The sequence below is a fragment of the Oncorhynchus clarkii genome, chromosome 4 (genome assembly GCF_045791955.1).
Source record: "Oncorhynchus clarkii lewisi isolate Uvic-CL-2024 chromosome 4, UVic_Ocla_1.0, whole genome shotgun sequence".
Classification (NCBI taxonomy): Eukaryota; Metazoa; Chordata; class Actinopteri; order Salmoniformes; family Salmonidae; genus Oncorhynchus; species Oncorhynchus clarkii.
The window spans coordinates 24,236,461-24,248,875 of NC_092150.1; the positions used below are offsets into that span (position 1 = coordinate 24,236,461).

At 48.2% G+C, this 12,415-nt stretch overlaps 1 protein-coding gene across 6 annotated transcripts in view; it reads left to right on the forward strand.

The window, feature by feature from the left end:
* LOC139406624 (centrosome-associated protein 350-like) overlaps positions 1–12,415 on the forward strand; it is a 39,299-nt gene that overhangs the window by 13,771 nt on the left and 13,113 nt on the right. For 4 of the 6 annotated variants that reach the window (XM_071149423.1, XM_071149422.1, XM_071149428.1 and 1 more), the window contains 15 exons: positions 224–348; positions 1,907–2,856; positions 2,957–3,119; positions 3,377–3,520; positions 3,617–3,808; positions 8,327–8,547; positions 8,644–8,807; positions 8,983–9,093; positions 9,353–9,493; positions 9,657–9,844; positions 10,003–10,166; positions 10,325–10,524; positions 11,475–11,662; positions 11,907–11,994; positions 12,099–12,251. In XM_071149423.1, the coding sequence (XP_071005524.1) occupies positions 224–348; positions 1,907–2,856; positions 2,957–3,119; positions 3,377–3,520; positions 3,617–3,808; positions 8,327–8,547; positions 8,644–8,807; positions 8,983–9,093; positions 9,353–9,493; positions 9,657–9,844; positions 10,003–10,166; positions 10,325–10,524; positions 11,475–11,662; positions 11,907–11,994; positions 12,099–12,251 (3,192 nt within the window). The remainder of the gene's footprint in view (positions 1–223; positions 349–1,906; positions 2,857–2,956; positions 3,120–3,376; positions 3,521–3,616; positions 3,809–8,326; positions 8,548–8,643; positions 8,808–8,982; positions 9,094–9,352; positions 9,494–9,656; positions 9,845–10,002; positions 10,167–10,324; positions 10,525–11,474; positions 11,663–11,906; positions 11,995–12,098; positions 12,252–12,415) is intronic. The other 2 variants (XM_071149427.1, XM_071149426.1) reach the window with 2 other exon arrangements.

Below are 12,415 nucleotides of genomic sequence, written 5' to 3' on the forward strand. Positions count from 1 at the left end.
GTGGGTATAGAGCATGGTATGTATGGCGTGTCAAATGCATTTTTATAGCTGTCATTAAGAGCCAATGTGTGAAATGGTGACATGTCGAATTACCCTCAGTATAACTTTGGACATAAAATGCTATTGCTCGTATTTCATGTAGTCAAGTGGCTTGTAGGAAATGACTCATCCTGTGGTGAGTTAAACTAGCTGTGAGTTATTTGTGGTGTGTGTTCTCCTTTAGCAGAGGCCCCTGTACCAGCCATCCGGGGAGTCGGACAAGGAGAACAAGAGGCAGGAGAGACCCCAGAGTGCCTCCTCTAGCAGTGACCTGTCTCTATCTGAGATACAACCTCCTCCACTCTCCAGGTCAGCACACACCTCACTAAAACACTAATTACAGCTTATACAGTGCCTTTCGGAAAGTATTCAGACCCCTTGACTTTTTCCACATTTTGTTAGTTTACAGCCTTATTCTAAAATGTATTTAAATTGTTTTTCCCTCATCAATCTACACACAATACCTCATGACAAAGCAAAAACAGGTTTAGCAAATGTATTATAAGTATAAAACTGCGATCACATTTCTATAAGTATTCAGACCCTTTACTCAGTACTTTGTTGAAGCACCTTTGGCAGCGACTACAGCCTTGAGTGTTCTTGGGTGTGATGCTACAAGCTTGGCACACCTGTATTTGGGGAGTTTCTCCCATTGTTCTCTGCAGATCCTCTCAAGCTCTGTCAGGTTGGATCGGGTTCAAGTCCGTGCTCTGGCTGGGCCACTCCTGCGTTGTCTTGGCTGTGTGCTTAGGGTCATTGTCCTGGAAGGTAAACCTTCATCCCAGTCTGAGGTCCTGAGCTCTATGGAGCAGATTTTCATCAAGGATCTCTCTGTACTTTGCTCTGTTCATCTTTTCCTTGATCCTGACAAGTCTCTCAGTCCCTGCCGCTGAAAAACATCCCCACAGCATGATGCTGACACCACCATGCTTCACCGTCGGGATGGTGCCAGGTTTCCTCCAGACGTGTTTTTAATCTTGTTTCTCATGGTCTGACAGTCTTTAGGTACCTTTTGGCAAACTCCAAGTGTGCTGTCATGTGCCTTTTACTGAGGAGGAGCATCCGTTTAGCCACTCGACCATAAAGGCCTGATTGGTGGAGTGCTGCAGAGATGGCTGTCCTTCTGGAAGGTTCTCCCATCTCCACAGAGGAACTCTGGAGCTCTGTCAGAGTGACCATCGGGTTCTTGGTCACCTCCCTGACCAAGGCCCTTCTCCCCGATTGCTCAGTTTGCCCGGGCGACCAGCTCTAGGAAGAGTGTTGGTGGTTCCAAACTTCTTCCATAAGTTCCTCAATCAGCTTTCTGAATTACCCTAGAGGCACCAGAACATCAAATTTTAAGAACATTTTGAAGATTGTTCCACAAATAAGGTGCAAGAGAACTAATTTACCTAGTATGCTCGGTTAACCATAAAATAGGGTACTTCTAGTGATAGTTTAGATGCAACAGTAACTTCAGATACTGTAAATATCTGTCTGGTCCTCACATAGGGTAAACAATGTGGTATGTAACTGTCATCTGCATATGTTCATAAACTCATGAGTTGCTATGTAGTTCTTGGAATCTTGAGTTGATCCTTGACCCTGAACAATTTTTGCTTATATAATAAACACAAAGGTGGTTCTCAGAAAGTCCTATTTAGACTGTTGTACAAGTCACATATTTTAATGGCTTCATGCATATTTAGATGTCTTAAACCTTTGGCATAGTATCCTATGGACAACGTTGCTCTGTACTAAAACTATTTAATGGGTCCATATACTAAAGGACTTTGTAAATCCCCAAAACAATATTTTGAGTGTTTCTGAGCCCTTTGTTTAAAAAATTGTGTATTTGAATACTAATCCTCCACTCGTTCTCCTTTAGGAATGAGATGGGACTGGGAGTTCCATCGTGGCTGCAGCCTGACCATCTTAGTTCTGCAGTCAGACCCTCTAGTGCTCTGGCTCCCCCCACAGACAAGCTTTTCTCCTTGGGCCTGGAAACGGGAGGGGGCTCTGGGGTGAGGGGAACCAGCCCTCCAGCCAGGCCTCAGCACTCTACTCTCACAGGAGCAGCCAACAAGACCAAGATGAACCGCATTGAGGCCCTGAAAGCTACAGCCGCATCCCTGTCTACCCGCATAGAGAGTGAAGCATGGAAACTGGCCGGCACAGGGATCAACTATGGCTGTGCGAGGGACATGGATCTTACCGGTCTGACCCATCTTCAGCCTCAAGACGACGGCTGCCGGGCCAAGCCTGTGAGCCCATCGGTCAGAGAGCGCACTGATGCTGCTGACGAGCTGTCTCTGAGGATCCAGAGGCTCCTGAGTGCTGGCCAGAGCACATACAACGAAGCTCTCCCAGGGGTGGGCGACCTGCACAGCTTCAGAGAACAGAGAGGCGGGGCCTCTGCTTCAGGCAGCAGGCCACAGACATCCCCAGGCCTCGGCTCCCATAAGAGGCCGGAGGAGCACCCTGAGGTACCAGGGAAGACCAAGCTCCATGACTCCAGCGGTGACTCCATCAGTGAGGGCCCACTGCTGAGCGATGGCAGCCTGTCGGAGGGCAACGAGAGCCCCCGCATGCACATAAAGAGGGACCCCAAACCAGCAGAGCGTCTCAGGTCACTGGACTTCTGTGCAGGCCAGAGGGAGGGCGTCCAACCCATCTCTCACTTCCAGAGAGCGGCAGAGAAGTACCCAGCCCTCAGCACCCTCCCCTTCTCTCAGCCACGGGACCGCAGCCGAGGCCCATGGGAGGAACTGACCAAGGGAAGTCCTCATAGCGTCATCAACATCTTCACGAAGAACCACCTGCACAACCACACCAAGGGTTAGCCAACACATTTACACACCCACCCTATCCATATAAGTGTTTTGAATGAAGAACGAATGTTTAACCCATCGTCTGTTCCTCTGGCTTCTCCCTGCAGTTGGAGGAGAGGAGCAAGCAGACCGGAGCTCCCCTGCTGTGCATTGTGGCCCGTCTGCAGCCAGCTCGGTGGATGTGGCACCAGCGTATGAGGATGACTTTGTGTCGTCCCGTAGCAGTGGCGGTGGGAGCAGCCAATCTAAGAAAGGATACAACGGATGCAGGTAAAGTGGTTTATACTACTGTCACATGACTGGGTGTTGCTATCTGAATACCTCTCATGCAATTAAAACATCATTTGAAAATCCTGTAAAAATTATGGGAACCCGACCACAAGGTGGCACTAATGTCACATGGCTGGCTAGGAGTTCAACTCAACAGATGTGAGTTGCTGTTTTTGAAGTTGTTTTAGTAGTCTGTGGTGGTTTGATGCACATGATGTGGGTCTTGAAATATGGCTTATCTCGACGTCTCATTGCAGCATCACCAGCGGGAACAGTCACTATGGCGAGTTGATGAGTCGCAGGTCCCCTTATGACACCCGGACTATAGACCTGCCATCCCATCACTCCTCAGGCTCCACTCCAGTATCTTCACTTCACTCAAAGGGCTCAGTGAAAAGGGGTGAGACTTTCCCCACAAAATAAAATAACCACTTCCCTGAAATCATATAGCCAAGTGACAATTTCTTACTAGTGTAAGTGTCTCCCATCTCTTTAAACACTGCTTCAGACAAGAGTGATGCCACTCTGGTGGAGGAGCAGAGGAGCCCCTGCTCTCCGGGGTGGGAGAGCCTGTCTAGAGACTCAAGACGAGGAGGCTCAGCCTCTGAGAGAAGCTCCATCCACAGCCTGGTGAAGAGTGTGTACACTGACAGTACACTAGGGGGCGCCTCAGGCCACTTACACTGCAGGTAAGGCGTTCCAGCCCAGACCACTTCTGAGGGGCTCAGGGGAATTCCCAGGAGCTTGAATATCCTTCTTGACCTTCAGTGATTACTGGTATTTCCTTCCTTCCTGAGCTTCTTGGTTGTCTTATAATCTCTGAGCACATTTGTGTGGGGATATTATTGCTGGCATATGGGCACAATGCCTCTTTCAATTACATGAGTTTCTGGTCTATTTGTTTCACTGTGCAGTTTCACTTCAGGTATGCGACACAATTTCCTTGTTAGCCAGCAGCCTACCACCCTGCATCCACTGCTGGCTTGCCTCTAAAGCTAAGCAGGGGTGGTCCTGGTCGGTCCAGATGCTGCTGGAGCGGTGTTCGAGGGCCAGTAGGAGGGCCTCTGGACAAAAAACAAATATCCCAATGCCCCAGAGCAGTGATTGGGGACATTGCCCTGTGTAGGGTGCTGTCTCTCGGTTGGGACGTTAAACGGGTGTCCTGATTCTCTGTGGTCACTAAAGATCCCATGGCACTTATCGTAAGAGTTGTGGTGTTAACCCCGGTGTCCTGGCTAAATTCCAAATCTGACCCCACCATCATAGCCACCTAATTATCCCCAGCCTCCAATTGGTTCCTTCATCCCCCCTCTCCCCTGTAAATATTCCCCAGGTCGTTGCTGTTCTCAGTCAACTTGCCTGGTAAAATAAGGGTGAAATAAATAAATTAAGTGGTCCTTGGCTTCCAAAGACCACCACTTATAATATTTACACATTTCAAGTGACTAGAGAGAATATTGGAGTAAACTTGGACACCACATCAGCTACAGTGTTCTTTCTACAGGGTCTCTTTGCCAACATAAAGATGCATCTCACTCTGTCATGCTTGAGCAGCGAATGAATGTGGCCTTTTCAGTTCAGTTCCCAATATAATGGGGTGGCCCATTATATACACTGAGTGTACAAAATATTATGAACACTTTCCATGACAGACTGACCAGGTGAAGGCAGTGATCCCTTATTGATGTCACTTGTTAAATCCGTTTTAATCAGTGTAGATAAAGAGGAGGAGACAGGTTAAAGAGGGTTTTTTTTGTTGCCTTGAGACATGGATGTTATGTCTGCCACTCAGTGTTAATGGCCAAGACAAAAAAATCCAACTGCCTTTGAACGGGTTATGGTAGTAGGTGCCAGAGTCACTGGTTTGTCAAGAACTGCAACGCTTCTGGGTTTTTCTTGCTCGACAGTTCCCCGCGCGTATCAAGAATGGCCCACCACCCAAAGGACATCAAGCCAACTTGACACAACTGTGGGAAGTATTGGAGTCAACATGGGCCAGCATCCCTGTGGAACACTTTCAACACCTTGTAGAGTCTGTCTCCACAAGTCGAGTCTGTTTTGAGAGCAAAAGTGGGTGCAACTCAATATTAGGAAGGTGTTCCTAATGTTTTGTACACAATTATATTTATTTTTGTGAATGGATTTAGTCATACCCAATGCATTTTATAAAAATTCACTACATCACCAAAAGTATATGGACACACCCCTTCAAATTAGTGGATTCGGCTATTTCAGCCACACCCATTGCTGACAAGGGTGTGAAATCGAGCACACAGCCATGCAATCGTCGTAGACAAACGTTGGCAGTAGAATGTCCTTACTGAAGAGCTCAGTGACTTTCAACGTGGCACCGTCATAGGATGCCACCTTTCCAACAAGTCCTTTCGGTGAATTACTGCCCTGCTAGAGCTGCCCCGGTCAGGTTTTTGGCTTCATGCTTCTTCTTCGCCATCAAATACATTAAAAAATATATATTCACTCGGAAACACGTATACAATATAATATGGCTGTGGTTTTCATGACTGATAATGCAAATTTGAGGCTCATTCTTAGCCTACATAACAAGGAATACTGAAGTAAAATTGACATGCCACTTGCACATCGTATGGCTTTAGCTAACTCAACACTCTAGAATGCTTATTTTGCTGTGGCTATAGATCTGGGCATTGAGGCTAAGAACTAATGATTCAAATGTGTTTAGGAAGTCTAGTGCAGAGTGCCAGGGAAAAATAGTATTTTGGCTGTTGCTCTGGTTGCGGCTGAAGGGTCTACAGCAGCCTGCCTCATGGCAGCCTGCCTCATGGCAGCCTAACACTGACTCTTTTGTTTGGGCAGCGAGGTTGTTAAATCTCCTCACTGCAAAATGGGCATGTTGCCAGGGAGTTTTTTTCTTCTCCTGGGACATTTGAGCCTCCCCAATGGTGTTTATTGTTTTTTTTTGCCCAGGTGGTAGATTCCCTCCATACCTTTGTCTGCTTGATGTGATAGCGATTACATTCAGGATCAAGTCCTTAATGCTGCAGTTGTTCTCTTGTAAGGTAAAGCACTGTGTACAATGGCAGTTGGAGCAGGAGAGATGCACCGCTGTCTACCATTCTGTTTCTAGCTAGGAAGCAGAAGCACATTATACTGTATCATCATGATTAGACGTCTTTGGGCATTTTTGTTTGGCTCAAAGCAGCACAATATGCTAATTGAAAGTTATTTTCTTCACTTACTGTATGTCTTAGGATGGCTTTCCTGGGGCCCCCTTTTCTTAATTCTGTTAGTTCCTGGTTCTCCATTTCACCTTTATTTATTTAGTGTTTTGGCAGTATAGCACACATACCTGAACTGAATCAAAGTTGTTAATGTTCCATCTGTTATGTTTTACGTATACTGTACGGGCCGAGCCCATTCAATCTGGCCCGTGGTGGGTTTGAGTGTAGAAAAAAATACAATAAAATAAATTATATCACTGCTCAAAAAAATAAAGGGAACACTTAAACAACACAATGTAACTCCCAAGTCAATCACACTTCTGTGAAATCAAACTGTCCACTTAGGAAGCAACACTGATTGACAATAAATTTCACATGCTGTTGTGCAAATGGAATAGACAACAGGTGGAAATTATAGGCAATTAGCAAGACACCCCCAATAAAGGAGTGGTTCTGCAGGTGGTGACCACAGACCACTTCTCAGTTCCTATGCTTCCTGGCTGATGTTTTTGTCACTTTTGAATGTTGCCGGTGCTTTCACTCTAGTGGTAGCATGAGACGGAGTCTACAACCCACACAAGTGGCTCAGGTAGTGCAGCTCATCCAGGATGGCACATCAATGCGAGCTGCGGCAAGAAGGTTTGCTGTGTCTGTCAGCGTAGTGTCCAGAGCATGGAGGCGCTACCAGGAGACAGGCCAGTACACCAGGAGACGTGGATGGAGGCCGTAGGAGGGCAATAACCCAGCAGCAGTACCGCTACCTCCGCCTTTGTGCAAGGAGGAGCAGGAGGAGCACTGCCAGAGCCCTGCAAAATGACCTCCAGCAGGCCACAAATGTGCATGTGTCTGCTCAAACGGTCAGAAACAGACTCCATGAGGGTGGTATGAGGGCCCGACGTCCACAGGTGGGGGTTGTGCTTACAGCCCAACACCATGCAGGACGTTTGGCATTTGCCAGAGAACACAAAGATTGGCAAATTCCCCACTGGTGCCCTGTGCTCTTCACAGATGAAAGCAGGTTCACACTGAGCACATGTGACAGACGTGACAGAGTCTGGAGACGCCGTGGAGAACATTCTGCTGCCTGCAACATCATCCAGCATGACCGGTTTGGCGGTGGGTCAGTCATGGTGTGGGGTGGCTCGCCAGAGGTAGCCTGACTGCCATTAGGTACCGAGATGAGATCCTCAGACCCCTTGTGAGACCATATGCTGGTGCGGTTGGCCCTGGATTCCTCCTAATGCAAGACAATGCTAGACCTCATGTGGCTGGAGTGTGTCAGCAGTTCCTGCAAGAGGAAGGCATTGATGCTATGGACTGGCCCGCCCGTTCCCCAGACCTGAATCCAATTGAGCACATCTGGGACATCATGTCTCGCTCCATCCACCAACTGTCCAGGAGTTGATTTCCTTTGATAATTTTTGTGTGATTTTGTTGTCAGCACATTCAACTATGTAAAGAAAGGTATTTAATAAGAATATTTCATTCATTCAGATCTAGGATGTGTTATTTTAGTGTTCCCTTTATTTTTTTGAGCAGTGTATAAAACACTTTCCATGACAGACAAACCAGGTGAATCCAGGCGAAAGCTATGATCCCTTATTGATGTCAATTGACATTGAAATGACCAAAACCTAATCAAAACTGTGTAGGAATGATAATGAATTTATATTTTATAGTCTCGTCACTCTGTCCAGCTTGTTAAGTCTTCGAATGCTAGACAGTCAGGGAGCATCAGAAATTCTAAAAGCGATGGATGTGGGACTATATTTAGCAAATTTGACAGCGACTAAATAATATAAGAAATTGGTTAAGACTGAATGTAACCCGCGGGGCAAAATATGTTTGACACCCTTGGTTTAAAGCATAATCCCCAGCCCCCACCCCACCACTTTTTCAAACGATAATCCAGCCTCCTTTAAATTGACAGTTACAAATGGGAGTTTGTACGTTTTCAGAAAGCATGCATATGAATCAATTGTTTATTTTTCCTTCTCTTGGTTCCAGTGTGGGCTTGGACAGTAAGAAGTCCCCCAGAAGCCCTAGCCCGTCTCCAGCTGGCTCTCCGACAGACTCTAGTTCCCGCCGTGTGTCTCCAGGCAGCGCCTCCCTAGCCGGGGCAGACATCCTTGGTCTTGGGTCCGGCTGCCCTCACTCCTCAGCCCGCCCCAGCTCGTCCTCATCCCGGTCCACTACACTGGGGGGCAGAGCAGAGCCCACGGCTGCAGGTATACCACCTAGAAACACCCGCTCAGCCGTTTTGATAAATACTCAATTGCCTATCTACAACTTCCTTTGTTTCTATCCATCTCTCTGTTGTCCAGGTGAGCTCCACTACACCCCAGGGGTGTTGCAGCAGCGTATGTCTGCAGAGCTCCACTACCTGGAGTCTATAGAGGAGTCTGTGCGTCAGCTGGGCGACATGGAGCGGTTAAGGGGTGTGTCTCTGGCGCAGCAGGAAAGTGTCTCGCTTGCCCAGATACTCAAGGTGAGGGAGGCCCAACCAATCAGAGCACCTGAAGAGTGCTCACTTATGTATATGACTGCTTAGTATAGGCACTACTCCACTCTTGAAATGTTAGCTATTGGCATGTAGTCATGTTCTGGTGGTTTTCATTCACCTTTTTCCATAGGTCTTGACCTTTGACCTCTAACCTTTTCAGGCGCAGCAGCAGCGGCACGAGCGTGACCTTCATGAGTTGAAGGTGAAAGCAGAGCAGGAGGCGCTGGAGACCCAATGGCAGCTGGAGGAGACACGGCAGAAAGCAGCCAGGGTACTGCACACAGCACTGGCATTTAGAACGGGAAACTCTGCAGAATCCACGTACTTCTCACCTAGAGTTAGATCCATGTACCAACTTGGTAGATTGTTGATCCTCTCGAGGGTGGCTTCATATTTGCCAACACCTTGAATATTTATAGAACTCAATCTACCTTCACTGCATGTGGTGTGAGAAAGGAGCTATTTTACTAGACGTGTGTAGGCTGTAGTGTGGTTCAGTAACAGAACTGTGTGTGTGTGTGTCGTTGCAGGCTCACGTGGAGCTGCAGGAGAACATGGCTCAGACCCAGCAGCAGTCTCTGGGAGGCATGCAGGAGGCCAACGCTAAGATGATCAGCCAACAGGCCGAGTCTGTTCGCTATACGGCCGTAGCTGCCCACCAGATCAAAGAGGTCCGAACACTCTCGCTCTCCCCCTCCACTCTTGTCCCTATAGCCCGTCACTGGGCTTGGTTTGTTTCCTCACTGTTGCATGTATTTGCAAATGTCTGACTCTTGCTTCTCGACACAGTTTCTTTCAGTTGATATATTGCTGATTTAGTTGCTCTCTCCTCAGATGACGGAGCTGGCCTGTTCTCAGATCGGTGACCCTGCTGCTGCTCCCATCAGCACCCTGTTTGACCAGCAGAAGCAGCATCACCAGAGCTTCATGGGTGAGATGTCTTCTGCCAAGAACAAGACCGAGGAGCCCTTCTCCCTGGACAGCCACTCTGACTCCACCCCCTCCAGGAGACCCAACATCAGGTACTGGAATTCACACTCTGGTGTTCCTCACAGACAGACACCGGGAGATGTTTCTCCTTGTCAGCATACTTGGCTTGGTCAGGTTAAACTTTATAGGCATGGCTAGATAAGCAATTGGTTTTCTCCCTAACCTGTCCTCTGCGTTGTACCCCCCCCAGTGGTGGAGAAAGCAGCCACCGGAGTCCCTCCCTGGCCTCCTATGATAAGAGACATAGGAGGAAGGTGGAGACAGGTAACAGCTCACTGGTGGAGGCTGTGACCCATACAGCAGCTGACGACTCCATCCCCAGTGACCGTGTTCAGTCCCTACTGGATGAGAAAGGTGAGGCCAGGGGTTCATAGCACTCATTGTGGGGATTGGAAGGGAGCCATTATCACAAACAGGCAATGCATAATAATCGTTTATGATGCATAAATAGCCTGAAGTCTCTTAGAAAGAGAAAACAATGTTCCTCTCCCCAACAACCTGTCCCCATAAAGACAGCGCCTCAGTGGCTACAGAGTACTCTCTGAAGTTTGACGAGTCCATGACGGAGGATGAAATTGAGGAGCGTTCGTTCCGCTCTCTGCTGCCCTCCGAGTCTCACCGGCGTGGAGTGTTGGAGAAGAATAGAGTTCCTCACGAGGAGTCAGATGATGTTCCCAGTCAGGAGAACCCCACAGCACAGGACAGCTCCAAGGTTAGTTTGCCACCTCATTTCAATAACTGTAATGCTGGCAAGGTAGCAAGACTACTCAAATACATAATGATTGGCTGAAATCTTAGCACTTATCCAAAAGCTTAAATGTACTAGTTTACTTTGGGAGGTTTCTCCTTAAAGTCACCAGCGCATAATGCTTATCCACATTTAGCCCGATTTGACCGCAGTAATGGTGAAATTATAGCTTCTGTCTAATATGTTGGCAGCAGCATCTGTCTTAGCTCTTAATGTCTAGCCACAGTGGTAGCTCCCTGCCGCTCTGAAGGGTTCAGTGTGCGGGATTGTGCCTAGCCATACTGACGCCTGGAAAGAGCTGCCTGCCTTGTAGGGCTCCACTGGCCATGGCATCAGAAAGACTGCTCAACTCATTACTCCCTGGGCACAATCAACGTTCTGTGTGCCCCGGCCCCGCTTAACTGGGTTCTGGGAGATTCCCTGCCTGGCTGTATCGTTCCCTCCCTGACCCATACCTGGTCCCCTCAAACACAGCAGGTGGAGGAGAGGTTGTGGTGCGGCTAGGAGAGGTTGTGGTGCGGCTAGGAGAGGTTGTGGTGCGGCTAGGAGAGGTTGTGGTGCGGCTAGGAGAGGTTGTGGTGCGGATAGGAGAGGTTGTGGTGCGGCTAGGAGAGGTTGTGGTGCGGCTAGGAGAGGTTGTAGTCACACCTGGCTGCCACATGTAGGGATGATCTTGTACATACCTTGGCCTTCATTGGCCCCAGGTGTTTTGACAGCGCTCTGGATACACTTTGGCGTTTACAACACTGATTCTATATCGCAACCACCAAGGCCAGCAGCCTCTCCCTCGCCTCAATTTGTTTGCCAGCTGGAGGGAGCATGTAACCAGTGGCCAGAATGATCTTGTATGCCTGGTTTCCTGACTGATAAGGCTTTGTGATGTGTTAGTGACTCATTGTTCCTGCTCCCGGCAGCAGGACGGCAGCATGCCCTTCTCCAGCGGACAGGACAGCTTCTCCAGGTTCACCATGGACATGGTGCGTCAGTACATGAAGGAGGAGGAGGTGCGTGCCCACCACCAGAGCTCCCTGCTGCGCCTGCGACAGAAGGCCCTTAAGGAGAAGACCAAGGCCGAGCTCGCCTGGCTGGAGCATCAGAAAAGGCATTGGTTTACTTTTATTAGGATCCATGTTTTCTGAATGAATATTGTCTCATTCTCCGCTAACGCCAACGTTTTTTTGTTTTCCATCATACGAAAATGTGCGACTGAAATTCAGTAGAACACATTGACCGAAACTATTAGTCTAGTTTTGGTCGATGTGTTCTGTTGAATTTCTTTCGCATGAGGCACGTCTGTCTTCATTTTGCATTCATGTTCTCACTGTTTCTCCTTTCTGACCTCATAGGCGCCTCAGAGACAAGGGTGAGGATGACAAGATGCCACCCATCAGAAAGAAGCAGAGAGGCCTACTGATGAAACTTCAACAGGAACAGGTAACTAACCAACAAAATCTCTGCCCATCTCACCTGCTCCCATCACTGCCCATCTGTAATGCCAAGTGACCATGACCTTTGACCCTGTCTGTGTGTGTTTCCAGGCGGAGATCAAGCGTCTGCAGGAGGCCAACAGGGCAGCCAGGAAGGAGAGGCAGCTGCTTCTCAAACAGCAGGAGGAGATAGCGAGAATGAGATACACCACCCTCAAGCTGAAGGAGCGCCTCAAGTGTGTCGGCACCGAGGACACCCCACCGGTCAGTACTACCACCTTCTTACATCATATTCATATCTGGGAATGTGTTATTTATGGAGATATTGAGCTAATCCTCAGAAAGAGATGCTTTGTGTTATGCATTTGTCTAAAATAATACTGCATGGTTCCATTTAAGATTTGAAAGGGTCTTGCGCTCTTCTTCAT